The 14,925-nt window shown below is 35.6% G+C and overlaps 1 protein-coding gene across 1 annotated transcript; it reads left to right on the top strand.

Moving 5' to 3' along the window:
* The first annotated feature begins 251 nt into the window (after positions 1–251).
* Positions 252–9,133, top strand: epm2a (epilepsy, progressive myoclonus type 2A, Lafora disease (laforin)). The gene is made up of 4 exons (XM_015376770.1): positions 252–876; positions 1,759–1,933; positions 5,002–5,246; positions 7,155–9,133. The coding sequence occupies exons 1-4, from the start codon at positions 618–620 to the stop codon at positions 7,436–7,438; spliced, it is 963 nt and encodes a 320-aa protein (XP_015232256.1). The 5' UTR covers positions 252–617; the 3' UTR covers positions 7,439–9,133.
* Positions 9,134–14,925: the final 5,792 nt, after the last annotated feature.

The raw sequence follows: 14,925 nt of genomic DNA, 5'->3' as shown, positions 1-14,925 counted from the left end.
AACATCATCACACGTACACTAAACAACAGTGGTTTTGTGGGAAATGTAGGATCATCTAGGATTCTAAGCAGTGGAGCAAATGTGCCAGCAGGCAGCATCGCGAGATCCGGAGTATCCTGCATAATACTCCATTTCCTATAAGTCATTGCGGGTCTAAGCGGACTGTTCCATAGATATCCATAATAATAATATTATAATATTATGGATATCTATGGACTGTTCAGCTCGGGCAGAAATGGTGGGCAACGGTGGCTAAAATTATAGTTATATATATTCGCTCTATAAGACCCCAAATAAACATTGAACGTGTTTTTTAGGCGACAATGTAATTTTGTTTTTGACCAGTTGGTACAATTTCACTAGCCTAATCTAAAAAACGAGCTCTTATATTTTTTTTTTCCTAATTCCAGAGAATTTACAACGATTTTTCTACGGACTGACAACGTTTTTTTTTTTTTAGAAATGACAACATTTTCCCTAGTACTAGACAACTGTTTTTCTCAGAGCTTCACAGCGTTGCTATTTTAAGATCACAGTCTACAACTGGATTGATTTACATGACCAACCTCATAACTAAACGCTCTAACACTGGTGACCTGATTTAGAAACGTTTAGTTATGGCTGAGAAAATGTTATTTAGATTCGGTGTCATTCTGACTCCGGAGTCCTCGGACGTTGAGGTTTTAGTTCTGGGTTCGCGAGAGGAAATGGGCCACTGGGAGCCGAATAGAGCGGTTCGTATGAAAGCCTCCCACAAGCTGCCGTCACCAGATCAGCCGTGTCTGTGGACCTGTGAGGTGGAGCTGGCCGAGCCGTTCAAAGACACTTTTTGGTTCAAGTTCATCAAAAGGATCAAGCATAGTTTTATCTGGGAAGGTACGCAATGGGTCATATCGATACAAACAGACATGACACTGAAACGAACGAATACAAATGTAGGTTAGCCTAAAATTGAGACAAAATAAATATTCCGTTATTGCATTCGCACGTGCTGCAATACACCTTTTCGTCCACACGATGGCGCCAAATTACTTAAGTATTTGAAGAACGTTTATATAACAGTTTCTCATTATGAAATAGCAAATTAACTTATTAAGAATAAAATGACGTTTCTGAAATCTACTAGGAAGATTAATAGTGTTATATAAAGAGGTTAATTTCATTGATTTGTTCCAGGGGCTTTTTTTAAACATCTTTGAAATAAACAAAATGGTTAATATTCATTTAAATCTTCGATTAACTGCTGTCATTGAACAGCAAAACACTGAACAGCAAAACTAAAGCTAAAGCCATATTAGATTATAGAATTAAACTCATCTGATGTTTATATTTGAACCATTGCATAAAAAAAATGTTTAAATGTTTAAAAATCCGGTTTTTAAAATGTTTTTCTGTTTAGAAAAAATAAAAATCTTATAAGAGCCAGAGATCAGGGTAGGGCCTTTTTAAAAAAAAATCTTATGACTGTTGGGTCAAATACTGAAAAATTCTACTTTTTTTAAATGATATTTATTCAATCTAATACCACCGTCCCATGATTCCATATTTGATTGAAAAGTAAGCATTCAGGACCACTGTATCACCTGTTTGAATTCATAAGCACAGATATCAATACAGAATATTGAATATTGACCCATTAATACTTCATCTCATGTAGGATGCTGTATATTGATACTTTCTGAGTAATTAGGGGAAACTAACAGATAATTTATATTTTTCATTCTCAGGCTGTCAATATGTGTTCTTTTTTGTCCACAGGTAGCGGTCCGAGTCATGACAGGCTTTGCTCGTACGATGAGAGAAATGTAGTGGATGGAGTGTACTGCCATCCAATTGATCACTGGATAGAGGAAACAGGACGCACCGATGAGATGAGACACACCACTAATTTCTACTTTAAAGTTGCAGGTCAGAAGGCCATACATTTCTCCAGGTAACAGTATATGTAGATATACTTTTTTTTTTTTTTATTAAAAGTTCTTTTTATTTGTCATCTATGGTAAATAATTTTTTACATTTAGCTATAAGATCCTTTTTTATTAAGTTTTGTACACAGTCTAAGACTTTTACATCTACAAGCAAACTTCAGAAAATAATAGATGTTGTATTTTGGTGTATTAACAATTCTATGAAATACCGGTCTGTCTTGAAGGTTTGTCATTTGTGCATTATATGCATGATCCAGCTCTCAAAAGGCCAGAATAAACACAACATAGCTTTTCTTTTCAAGAAGAAAAAAATAAATTAGGTCTTCAGGGGCTTGAGTAACTTTATTTTCTTTTTACAGTATAAAAAAAGGAAGCTTCGGAGAAGGATGTGAGGAGAGGCAGAAAATGCTTTACTTAGAGCTACCCTGATATTTAGATACTATTGCTGTGAGAGCCTTAAACATTTGGTCTCTAGATAACCCTCAATAGTGACTATTTCTTGAATCAGACATCAGGCTGATCTCTTCACTTAGCCACATTTCTGCAGATAAGCAGTCTTTCCTTAAAAATGGGTTTTGAATAAATATATTCTGTATTTTGTCAGCAGGTTGGATTTCTGCCTTCATTATATTCTTAATCATGTTTCTTGACACAACTCTTTAATCTTGATGATAGCTACAGAAAAGATACGCTCAGCTTTAATATACTGTACACTACAGTTAGGCTCTGCTTAAGGATTCTTTAGACCTCTGCCTTGGATACAATACAAATACCTTGTTCTGTTTATCCGAACGTTTTTTAGGAGTGATTTTGAAGAATTAGACCATTTTTGTTGTTTAAAAATTTTGCTAGACCCCAAATGGATTTAGGGCTAAAATCTTTGATCTTGCTAGAAATGGATAAATTCTGGGAAGACAAAAAAGAAAATCATGTTAATGGATGATTTTATCGGATATGAGCTATTTTGCTGAAGTATTGGTCACGTTTAACGTCTCTAGGTAGGGGAAATATGAGTGCTCGCTACATTACCCCCCCTCCCCACCCCCACCCCACCTCCTCAGTTTTACAGTTTAGTTTTTATTTAGTTAACAGTTATCTTTTGTATCTCTGCTTCTCTCGGTATGTCTGCTTCTGTCTCCGTGAACCCCAGTCGGCCTCGGCAGTTGGTCACTCCCACTCAGCCTAGTTCTGCTTTGTTAAAAGGGAGTTTTTCCTCTCCCGTGTCGTTACATGCATGATCGGTATGAGGGATTGCTAAAGAGTCAATGAGTCGATGCATGAGTTGATGGTTTTCCTTAGAAAACTATTAACCAATCTGACTATATGATCGGGTTGAACTGTTTCCTTAAAGCCTTGAGATGACATGTTTTGTGAATTGGCGCTATATAAATAAACTTAAGTGAATTGAATTGGTGCCTTAAGTTTCAATAATAAAAAACATGATATCAGGGATTTTAATAGGACAAAACGTAAAAAGGCTCAAGGACTTTGAATGCTTTTACAACGCCCTTTAAACACAGCTGGTGTAAATGACTTCTCTAATCTCCCATATGAAAAATATTTAAGCAAAAAATAGGCAGATATTATTAATTATTTCCTTTCTACAGAAGGAGAAAAGGGGGAAAATTAAGTATTTATTATTTATTTTATATTAAGCCATAAAGATGAGGTATGTATTTGAATAACTTGACAGTGGTATGCATGATGTTAACAGTCAAACTGCAACTCTCCATCTATTTTAACCTCTTTTTGCAGAACAAACATTTTTGTTAGTGAAAACATCCACTTTGCTATATAATAAAAGCATTTTTGCACCAGTTGAATCCATATATACTCACTAGTTAGCAAACAGTGGCTGTCTTTAATACTGTCCTTCATCTGTGGTAAGTTTAAAGAGCAGTTCTTTGCCTTGTTCTGCTTCCTTCTCTTTCTGCTGTTCTCTGCTTTGATCTCCTGCCAAACATACAACTTTAAGACGTCATGAACTTCGGTTAACTGCTAAGGCATCAGCAGGAGCAAGAGACAGTAAATGTCATGTTCTGAACAAGTTGAGCTGGCGTTAGCTCTGTCAGAAGCTATAGAAAGAACTTCTCAGTATGTTTTATTATTATATTTGAGTAAGATCTACATCTTAGACTTTTGTGAATCAAAGCCCACGCATATAAAGTTTTTTGTGAGGGATAAAGTCAGCACCACGCTGCAGAAGGCACAACAGAAATGGGCCACAGATCCCTGAAGTTTTTATTGCTTTACTTGCATAAGAATGAGCTGGCCTTTCTCATGCCATCAGGTTTTAATTTGTCCCTAAAAGACCTAACAAGGCTTATGTCAAGGTCTGGTGTTCAGGAGGAAGCATGGTGAATTTGTAACTTGCCTATTAATAGCTTTCTAATTAAGCTTCTCCAATTGTGCATTCATAAAGGTCTTTATATCGTACACACACTCTGCATGGTAAGTCATCAATACACTCAAAGACACTTTCTCATTTTATAACTAACCAGTCATGCTCATAATTAAAAATGGAGGAATCTAATAATTTTATGGACTATTATTTATTTTCATTTGTCAGTAAAAAAAATATATTTTTAAACTGCTTTTTTGTGTCTCTCTTTTTTTTTTGTTTTCAAGAGGGACAAAAAAAGCAGTTAAAAAAAAAAAACAGCTGATAAGAACTACAGCACTGCAGTGGGAATTCATATATTAACAGTGTCCGTCCTGTCTTTCACGTCTCACCTCCTCTTTCTGTTGGCTTTATGCGCACTAATGCTCTAAGGAATCTGCCTCAAGCCATAGGGTCCAGGAAAAAAAATAGCAGGAACATTAGAGCTGTGATTGAGAATGGAGAACAATGAGAGAAGAAACATAAAGGAGAAGCCTTTTGATAGCGATTTGAAATGGGAAAGTTAGCTTTCCCCTAATTGGCAAACTTTAAAAGTAAAAGTCAGATTTGCTCACAGGATATTACATACTAGACTACAACTTACCTAGAAACCTATATTTATTTATTTTACACATAACGCATTCTTTAAGAACTGACAATAATTATAAATCTGTCCCTGCCTGCTGATCCTAGAGTTCTGCCACGTGTCTGGCTAGGAAGCTGCCCTCGACAGGTGGAACATGTGACCATAAAGATGAAGCACGAATTGGGCATCACTGCCGTGATGAACTTCCAGACGGAGTGGGATGTAGTAAACAACTCCGGTGGATGCCGACGTAACCTGATGGAAGCCATGACACCTGAGACCTTAATGCATTTGTACAAGGACTATGGCATTGTGTATGTGTGGCTACCAACACCCGACATGAGCACAGAAGGCAAGGATAGGTCTTTTTTTTTTTACATTTAAATACTGTATAAATTATGGAGTTAGACATGATTAAAAAGGGGAATTAATTTAAAAACAAAATATAATTTAGCTGAAATCTACTTTATTTTTAATTAAACCAAGCTGTGATAGTTCATTAGTCATAAACAATAAACATAAAATCCTGAAAATAACCCACTACATGTAAGAAGATTCTAAACTGTCCTTTATGAGAATAGTTGTATCCAATTCTTACTTGATATGGAACTACAGTGGTTCACCATTTGGAGGCATCTGTTTTATTTCACCAAAATAAGAGTTTAAGATTTTATAAGAGCTTAATGTGTGCAGAATTTAGTATGATTTTTTTTTTCCATTAAGATCCAATAAGAGGAAAACATTTTTTTAAATTGTTCACTCTTTTTGTCTAAAAAGACACCAATACTTACTGTTTATCTAAATTGTGTTTCACAACTTAGTTTGTACTCCATCCATTTTTAGTGCAGTTCATCCTCCATCCTCCCATAACTGTTCATGCATACGATCAGCTTTTGATGTCATAAATGTTGGTGTTATGGCATCTAAAGTGTTAAGGCACAAGAATGTTTTTAAAACTTCAATTTTATTAAATTGGGAAGTAAAGATGATATTTATTACCCTGCTTAAGACTTCATCTCTGACCATTTGGCCAAATGTGTAAACTGTATTTCATTTCAGCTCACTTCAATAATACACTTTTGATCCCAACAGAAAAATAAATGTGTTCTTTATAGGTATTGGTAGCTGTAGGTAGGAAGGATCTTCTGTGGCAGTCTGTGCTGCGTCAGTTCAAAAGACGCCTCTGTTGTTGTTTAAAAGTCTTCTGAAAGGATGCTCACTGTTGTCCATAAGGTTCTGCATTTTAAAAAGAATATTTTATTTGTGAAAAAAATGTCTGTAGGTTCTAGAGGAGTTCCTAGAACAAAGCCGACTTTATTAGCTTGCTGATCTCATTTAAGTCATTTGATCTGATGCTGTTACCCCAGCAGAGGATGGTGGAATTGATCTCACTTTCCACAACAGACTTATAGAGGATTTTCAGCGTCTTACTGCAAAAACTGAAGGACCTAAGCTTCCTTAGGAAGTACGCTCTACTCTGCCCCTTCTTGTAGACAGCTACACAGTTGAGTCTCCAGGTGGAGAGCAAGGCGTTTATACTCCTCCACTACCTCCTCTACTTCTGCGTTCATATTAATAGCATTCAACTTCTTCCTGATTGTTCTAAAATCTACTCTAATCTCCCTTGTTTTCTTCATAGACATGAGCTGAGGCCTAAAGCAGCAATGGACAGAATCTGCCTTAGAGAGGATATCACATCCTTTATCTGTGATGCTCTAATCCCTCGCAATGTAAAATCACTGTGTCCCCCCCATTTTATAAACAAAAAAGTAATCAGACAATGCATTTACAGTATATTACAGAATTTAATGAATGCAAGAAATAATCTTAAAATACAAAAAACGTAGAAATTCATATATTTATTTTTCAAATTTTTTCCTAGGACCCTTATGTCAGCAGTTAAAGACTCAGCACAGCACAATTTGAGGTTGTATTTATTACTCGTAAGGTAAAATATGATAAAATCTCAAACAATCCATTACAGCCAATTACAATTGGACAAATATTTATGGGTGTAAATCTTTAGTTTTACTGTGTATGGTTATATTTTTTCACAAAAGATAAAAGACTTAAAAAGGTTTCATATTTCCCTTTCACAGCATGTGGAAAAAAATATTTCAACTACTGATGAATACTCTTGTTTTACAACATCCTTTAATGTGGAATATGTGATTTACTCAATGAAGACTAGCAATACTAATTATGTTAATGTGGATCTGAGAGAATAGCGTAATCATGGTGTATCTTTCTTTCTTTGAAGGTCGGATTAGGATGCTTCCACAGGCTGTATTCCTCCTTCACGGCCTCCTGGAGAACGGCCACACTGTGTACGTCCACTGTAACGCCGGGGTCGGCAGGTCCACGGCGGCTGTATGCGGTTTTCTCATGTACATCCTCGGCTGGAGCCTCAGGAAGGTGCAGTACTTTGTCACAGCAAAGAGGCCACCAGTCTACATAGACGAAGAAGCTTTAGTCCAAGCCCAGCCGGACTTCCTCCAGAAGTTTGGTCAGCTGCGCTCATCTGTCTCTTACCCAGAGACTTGACAGCTGAGAGTGCTCATCCGTAATCTGGATGCAGAGCAGAAGATTGACCATGTCTCATTCTTCAAAATGAGTCAGAAGGTGAAAATAACATGAAACAATTAAAAAAACTTCTCCACTAAACTCGAACATATGCAAATAACCCACTTGAGCTGAGTGGTTTCAGAATGTGGTTGATTTCTGAGTCTTAAGAGAGAGTCCCGCAGGCTGCCAGAAGGGATGTTGCAAGTAATTAATCATACTGTGTTAGCTTTTAACTTTGAACACTTGCCCCACACGCTGTTGCAAAGTATGGATCCTGTTAGTAATTTTCAGCATATGCCATCAGGGGATGGTTTGGAAAGACCTTTTCTTCAGGCCCTTTAGCTTCTAATCAATAAACGGAGTTGACATTTGGAAAATGCGTTAAAATGAAATGAATAAAAACAACATCCAGAAAGTCGAATAGAAAATAAACGGAGAGCTGGCACAGAGCCACATGTTTCTATTTAGTACCAGAGACAGAATGTATAAAAAGAAAAACATGATCTTGTCTCAGTTTTTTTTGTTTATTTATTTCCTCCAGCATATTATGTCCATCAGTTGATAATGACTCTATCGTTGTGTTTTCTATTTAGTTTGCCTTTTGATAGAGAAGAACTAGTGTCTATCGTTGTCTTCCTGAACTGGATTGTAATGCCACATGGCAGCTGTACTCCGAGCCAGAGACACACATCTACCCTCAAATCTAATAAACCAAGAAGGACTTTAGCTCCTCTCTGAGGTATTTGCCTCCCAGACATCAAGGAGTACAGCTGTCTCTCACAGTGCTTATTTGGAGCATTTCCTCCTTCATGTTGCTGTCGGAATCCATCTTCAGAATAACAACAACAGCATCATTTTGAGGTCATACTTTATAGATTTATAAGCCCTTTTAAAATAGAAAGCTTCTTTTGAACATGTCTTTTATTTTTTGTTAGACAGAATGTTTTTAATCTAAATTGAATCAGAAAAAAGTAAGTCACTTTGGAGACTAAGAAACTGTGTCCTAAAGCAAAAAAAAAAACTGTATTGTTTCTTTTCCATGACATCTCCTCAGTCGCGATTTATTCCATGTTTTAAAAAATAAAATGTTTCTATTTTATCACAAAGCCATTCAAAACCTTTGAGTTAAATAGGATGTATACCTGTGAAGGTAACCATCCAAACACACTTAGTTCACGTGTAAGATAAGAAACTCAAATAAAATCAGCCAAAATATTCGGAAGAGAATAGTTGATCTTCAAAAGCTTGGTTCATACTTTCCAAACTAATTAATGGGGTATCTTCCACTGTTTAAAAGATTTGCAAGTATAAAGAGCATGATAATGCCTTGTCAGTTTTGTTTGTATCGTTTCCCGAATACAAGTAAAAATCTGAACTTCAGTTTAAAAAAAATATTTGTGGACAGAGCTAAAAAAAAAATGTTTGAGGAAGGGGCTCAAATTCCAATTTACTAGTTTAAGTATTCCTAAAAATGTTTGATGGAAGTTAGAACATTTAAAAAGGAAATTTACAAAGTACTAATAACATGTTGTTATGATCTTAATATTTTGGACCTTTTGTTTCTGTTTAAGTTTTTATTTTTTGGCGTTCTCAAGCTTGCTTTGATTTCTTTTGTGTTTTCCAGATTCATATCATTTTTGCATTCTTAGTTTTTCTCTTCCTGGTTATGTCTTTTCTTCATAATGTTGGTATTTTGTATTCCTTGGTCTAGTTTTAATTATACGTACTTATTTTTTCTCTTTTCTCTTATCTTTAGGTTTCAGTTCCTTTTCCTTTTAGGCTGCTCCAAAATTCTTGATAATTTTAATGATAAACCGCAAAAGATGAGACATGCAGATGCATCATGTTGACAGACACAGCTTAGTGAGTCAGTCAGTTAGAAACAACTCCTGTATCGGTCATATGACTTTCTAGAAACAGCATGCGCAACGATACCGAGAAAGAGTCTTTCTTACCAGAAAAATCCTTTTAGCAATCTGTTTTGTAGGCAGTACACCTAAAATAAATTTGATAAATAATATGTTGCTGGATTTATGTGGACAATAGAGTCCTGTGCACTTTATAGAGGCAGTGTATGAGGCTCCAGGTGTATTTTAGAGGCTTCATGACAGAAGTGGCCAACACCGGTTCTCAGGAGCCTCTGTCCTGTTCTTGGACTGCTGAATTACTTCCTCAGTGAGATATTGCATTCTGTAGAGGTGTGTTGATCAATCATTTATTTGATTCTGCTGTGTTGAACCAGGGGGAAATATAAAACATGTACTCTCTCCTTAAAGTAGAGTTTCCAACCCCTGTTATTCAACTATGCTGGAAATTAGTATTAGTTTCAAAGGTACATTAAAAAGGATTGATTCATATGTGGAAAAGAATCATGCATCTGTTTTTTGCATCTACTTAAGCATACTGAGTTACTTAAACACAATAGTTTCATATCCTAGCCTGCTAACATGAAATAACTGTGTTAAAGTAGATGCAAGAAAAGGATGCATTATTTTTTTCAGTGTATACAGCGGGGGAAATAAGTATCGAAAATGCCACAATTTTTCTGGGTAAATATATTTCTAGAGCTCCTATTGACATGACATTTTCAGATGTCGGTAAAAATCCATGCAATCCCCACATACAAAGAAATTAGAGCATAGATGTCCTGAAATTAAGTTATGTGTAGTTAACGGAAATGGAACAGAAAAATAAGCTAAACTGCACATTGGGGTATTTCTACTGTACTGTTGTCTCACAGCAATATGGTGCTTGGTTGTGCTACAGTAGAACAGTCGGTGCCTTTTTTGGTGCTATTTGCATGATCCTCTCATGCATATGTAGATGTTCGGTTAACCTCTAAGTGTAAATTATCATTAGAAATGATTTTATGCATCTATGTTTTTTGTGCAGTGTGCCTCTGTGTTACACAGTGATGAACTTGAGACCTGCCAACAGTCTGGATGCATTTGTCCTTAGCATCTAGCATCTTAAGTAGACATGTTAGACTTTTGCATAAAGGTTCACTGTATTCATCTCATAAGAACAGTTTTTTATTTGCTTGTTTCGATTAGCAAGTGAATTTAATGGTAATTCAACAGAAAGATATTTTTTTTTTACTTTGCTCCCAGACATAGCTCCATCTTTGTTGTCAGGTGCTGACAATATGCAGATAATTGAATTTGATCCTCCAGAACCAATATTGAAAACGCTGATGGGCACACATGTCTCAGCAGACATCAGCAGCAGCATTTCTCCCGCTAGCTTTGTTTTCTTTGTCAGAGTTTCTAATAAAAAAAAAAAAAGAAATACAAAGACTTTTTGGTGCGTCAAACAATTCCATCATGTCAAAGAATTCCAGGAATAAGGGTGACTCTGTAATGCGAGGAAGTAAAGTACTGAGTAACAGAGAGGCATGTGCAGGGACAATCTAAACTGATCTGCCCGGACAACTGAACTTAGTGTTATTTGCAATGTGAGGGATTTGCAAATACTGCAATAGGCAGCACCCCACTGACAATCAATAAAATGCAGCCTTTGTCCAGGTTAACAAATGCAGCCTCAATATTCATTACACAAACAATGAATAAAGACTAGACATTCTTTATACTGTTTATACACGGTTCAGTGCATAGTAATACGCACATTATTCATTAAATTAATTTCCTGTGTAGCAGGTAAAATGTTCCTATTTGGAAAGAAAGGGAGAGGCTTAATTATTTCCCTGATGTTGGTAAGATTCACTGTTACAGTAAGTTAATTGTGTTTCTACATTTGCTCTCTTTTGAACTAGTAAATTCAAGATGGTTTTTGATGGTTTAAACAAATAATATCAAACTAGTCAAGGTAATCACTTCTTTTACACTAAAAAAAAAAAAGTCCAAGCCACAAACACTTAATATGTGTACGGCTGAAGGTTTTTATTAACTTTCAGCAATCTGGAATTTTCCTTAGTGCTCTGGCCTTGAGTCCGGTGATCTGCACCTGATTTCTCCTGATAACACCTGGTGTTACATTTATTCCCCACAGACAAAATTTGAATTCATGACTCGGTGGCTAGACGGTTTCTTAGTTGGAATTTAAAAAGCTTTGGTTGATTAATGTAGCCTTGTGTATGAGTTTCAACAAGACTAATCTCTGTCACACACAGATTGCTTATGTTCTCATTACACGTGGGTGTAAGTAATGACACTGGATCGTTGTTTACTGTGGCAGGACGGCAGAGATTTTTTTATTTTAATTTCAACACCGCACTCCTAGCTATACAAATGATTATCTGTGGTTGTTATTATTGCCTCCATTTATGACGCTAGTGCAATGCACTCAATCTCACCACATTACTGTTCATCACATGGAAGGGATGAGAGAAAGGATGATAAGAAATGGATGAAGTAAGTCATTTGCTGTGACGGGTTCACACAATGTTTAATCCCAGTGTGAATGTACTGACCAGCTGCCTGTAAAATCCATTCTTGCTGTCAGTGCCCCTGTTGTCTCTATCCTCTGCATATCCATTGCCATTGATCAGTGTCAGCAGGACAGATTTTGATGGCGACACAAGGCTGAATGAGAAAAATACATGATGGTATAGGGGAAAGTTGGGATACTTTTTTATTGGTTTCAAAATATCTTGTATTGCTAAAATGTTTGAAATTTGCTATTGATCAAGAATCAGCAAATACGGACACCTTTTTATTTATTGAAAAGATTTTGCTCATTTTAATGGCTTTTTTTAGTGTGACAACTCTTTACAGATAGAACCTAGAATGATGGATTTCAGTTGTTGTGGCAATTAGGCATAGCTAAAAAATAGGGATGTTAATTATTTCTTTCTTTGGTTGTAAGATGATGAAACGGGGAACTGCTCTGTCCTTATCTATTGCACTGTAATTATGACAAAATGAAAGAAAATACATTTACTTGGGAGGAACAAAACTCTGTTTTATCTCCAGTTGCTTTCTTTCTTTTCTCTGATATTCTCAAGTGGATTCACTCCTCAAATGGAGCTTAATAGGGATTTTTAAGTTCCCTTTTGCTAGAACTTGCTAGAAAAATTAGTGTAGTTTGGTGTACAAAATAACAAACAACAAGCCTTTAGAAATATAAATTGCTTTTTGAAAGAGTCCTTTTTTGTCCATTTAATTAAGATGGCCAGCCCTCTGAGAAAGACAATAAATGTTGTGTGGTCATGCATGATAAGTGGGACTGCCTACTGGTTTATTTCCCACCTGCCTAATTCAGTGATGCCAGATGCCAAAGCTGACAGCTCAGTTAACACTGTAATTGTAAGATCAATGAGTACTAAATGGTCCAAATGAGAGAGATGGACATCATTATAACATAATATAATCATTTGCAAACAATTTACACCATTGCCCTAATACAGATAGAGAAACAATAACAGAAAAGTAGAAAAGACATAAAGAGGAATGTACAGTCTACTGCTATGACACTGTTTTTGTGTTTGCTTTGTTGATTTTTACATTGTTAGACTTGAAACAAAGTGCTAACTGCAGCAGTTTCCAAAATTCCAAGGGTATCCAAAAAAAAAAAAAAGGGAGGCTGTTTTAAGACCAACATCAACAAACAAGATGGCAGACTAAAACAACCTAATAACAAAAGCAAATACAAACTGCAAGAATAACGGATCCAAATATAATCCTGATGAACATTGTTTAGTTATAGTGTATTGAATAAGTATGCTGTAATTAAAATGGATCCAAATGCAGACATGATATTAGCAGGCAGATGGTGCTGGGAGAATTTAATGACTGAAAAAGAGAAGCATGCTGAATGGACAAACGAAACAGAATATTAGGGTGAAAGACACTGAAAATCCAGGAATTAATATAGAAAGAGGGAATGTTAATAATATGGAGGTTAACAAAATCAACAGATTGAATGGTAGTTTATCAGCTACAACAGAATGACTCTACTAAAGAAAAGGGAGGAACCAAAATACAAAGGTACAATAACTGAACACAAGAAAGACATATTTTGGGGCTTTATTTGCTTATCCTATGTATTTACATTTTTCCTGTGTATCTGGGGCAGATGGTAAAAACATGCTCATTTAGATTTGTTTATTGTTTGTGAAAATGCATTGTTACTATTCAGGATTTGTGGTTTATTTTGACAATTAAAGGTATAGAGGAGGATGTTCTTTTTCCGGGTTGATCATCAAAATAAGTGGTCTTCCTAATTGTCAATCATTCTGGTGATACGTTTACGTAAGGCCGTCCTACATGCTCGTCCCCATTTTCAATTACCAGTGGTGAGTCTGACATGGTGGAAAAATTGCAAATCTTCCTTTGGAAAGTAAGCTTGTATGAGTGATGCAAACCGCGTCTTTTAAACAGAGCATGCATAAGGAGAAATGGGCCCCTGCATGTTCTTACACACATTTAAAAGGAGATCCCTAGTGGAGAGGGAGGATCTTTTAAAAAATTCACGAAAACCCTCCACTATACCTTTAAGGTTAAAGGTTTAATTATCTTGATAGTTTTGCAGTTTTAATGTACAGCTTGATTAAGAATTAAGGGTTTTACTTCATGAACCTGATGTGAATTCATTTTATTTTCATGTTTTTGTGATACTCTAATCAAAATAATATAATTTTCTCAGAATAGTAATTATTTATTAATGGAATACTATCAGTCAAATGCATGAAACAGAATTAAATGAGAAGCTTTTAAAATATTCAAATAACAGTTAATAGTCTGTTCTATATCAGATTCGAAACTTTTTTTGCTGTTCTTTTATAATAAGATAAATGTTCATTTCCTACATATTTTGACAAATAACCCAGAGCTTTTCAGTAAACAGGCCAAGATGTGCATGTATAAAGAGACATTATGCATATTCTACAGAAAAATATCTTTAAAATAGCCTTTTTATTTTACCCATTATGACTAAAGCATTTTTTGATGAGCAGTCGGACCTTCCTGCGCTGTTTCTGCAGATGTGATGTAAAGTGCGTCCATGCTGAATAGGTCCTATTTAGAATGCAACAATCAAAGTGTCATATTGAAGATGGATTTTGTGGATAATCAGCAGTGACGGGCTTCCAGCTCAAAAAAATAAAAACTCCATAATGCCTCTTTAAGACACGATATTAATATAATTCATTCTTTTTCTGTTTGGCAACATTGTCCTTTTATTGGAAACCAAAACTGTTTCCTTGAATTTATTATTTTAGAATCAAAGTGTGAAGTTATGCTTGTTAAGCAGAGACAAAAACCAGAAAGAGGAACAGATCTGCTGTGATGATTGTACCCTTGATTATTTAATTCAAATATAGTAGTAATACTTAAGTCCTAAGTTTAGGTGAGTGGTGGCGGATGGCTGCCTTGGTTCAAGCTCAAATATCTAATTCATCACCGAAGACAACAAATAATGAATGCAAGTCTATAGGAGGAGATTGGTTTATCTATCCCATTGGTTCTTCAAAGTGAAATAGGAGGTTATGATATAGGATTTGTAAACTT

The sequence above is a fragment of the Cyprinodon variegatus genome, unplaced genomic scaffold (genome assembly GCF_000732505.1).
Source record: "Cyprinodon variegatus isolate N-32 unplaced genomic scaffold, C_variegatus-1.0 Scaffold141, whole genome shotgun sequence".
In the NCBI taxonomy this organism is placed as follows: domain Eukaryota; kingdom Metazoa; phylum Chordata; class Actinopteri; order Cyprinodontiformes; family Cyprinodontidae; genus Cyprinodon; species Cyprinodon variegatus.
The sequence above is the reverse complement of the archived record's forward strand: the minus strand, read 5'-3'. Positions and strand labels throughout refer to the sequence as shown.

Excerpts from the sequence above, each read along its gene's own strand:
- epm2a (XM_015376770.1), top strand. The coding sequence starts at position 618 with ATGGCTGAGAAAATGTTATTTAGATTCGGTGTCATTCTGACTCCGGAG. Across the intron at positions 877-1,758 it reads GCATAGTTTTATCTGGGAAG|GTAGCGGTCCGAGTCATGAC; the intron begins GTACGCAATGGG and ends TTTTGTCCACAG. Across the intron at positions 5,247-7,154 it reads ACCCGACATGAGCACAGAAG|GTCGGATTAGGATGCTTCCA; the intron begins GCAAGGATAGGT and ends CTTTCTTTGAAG.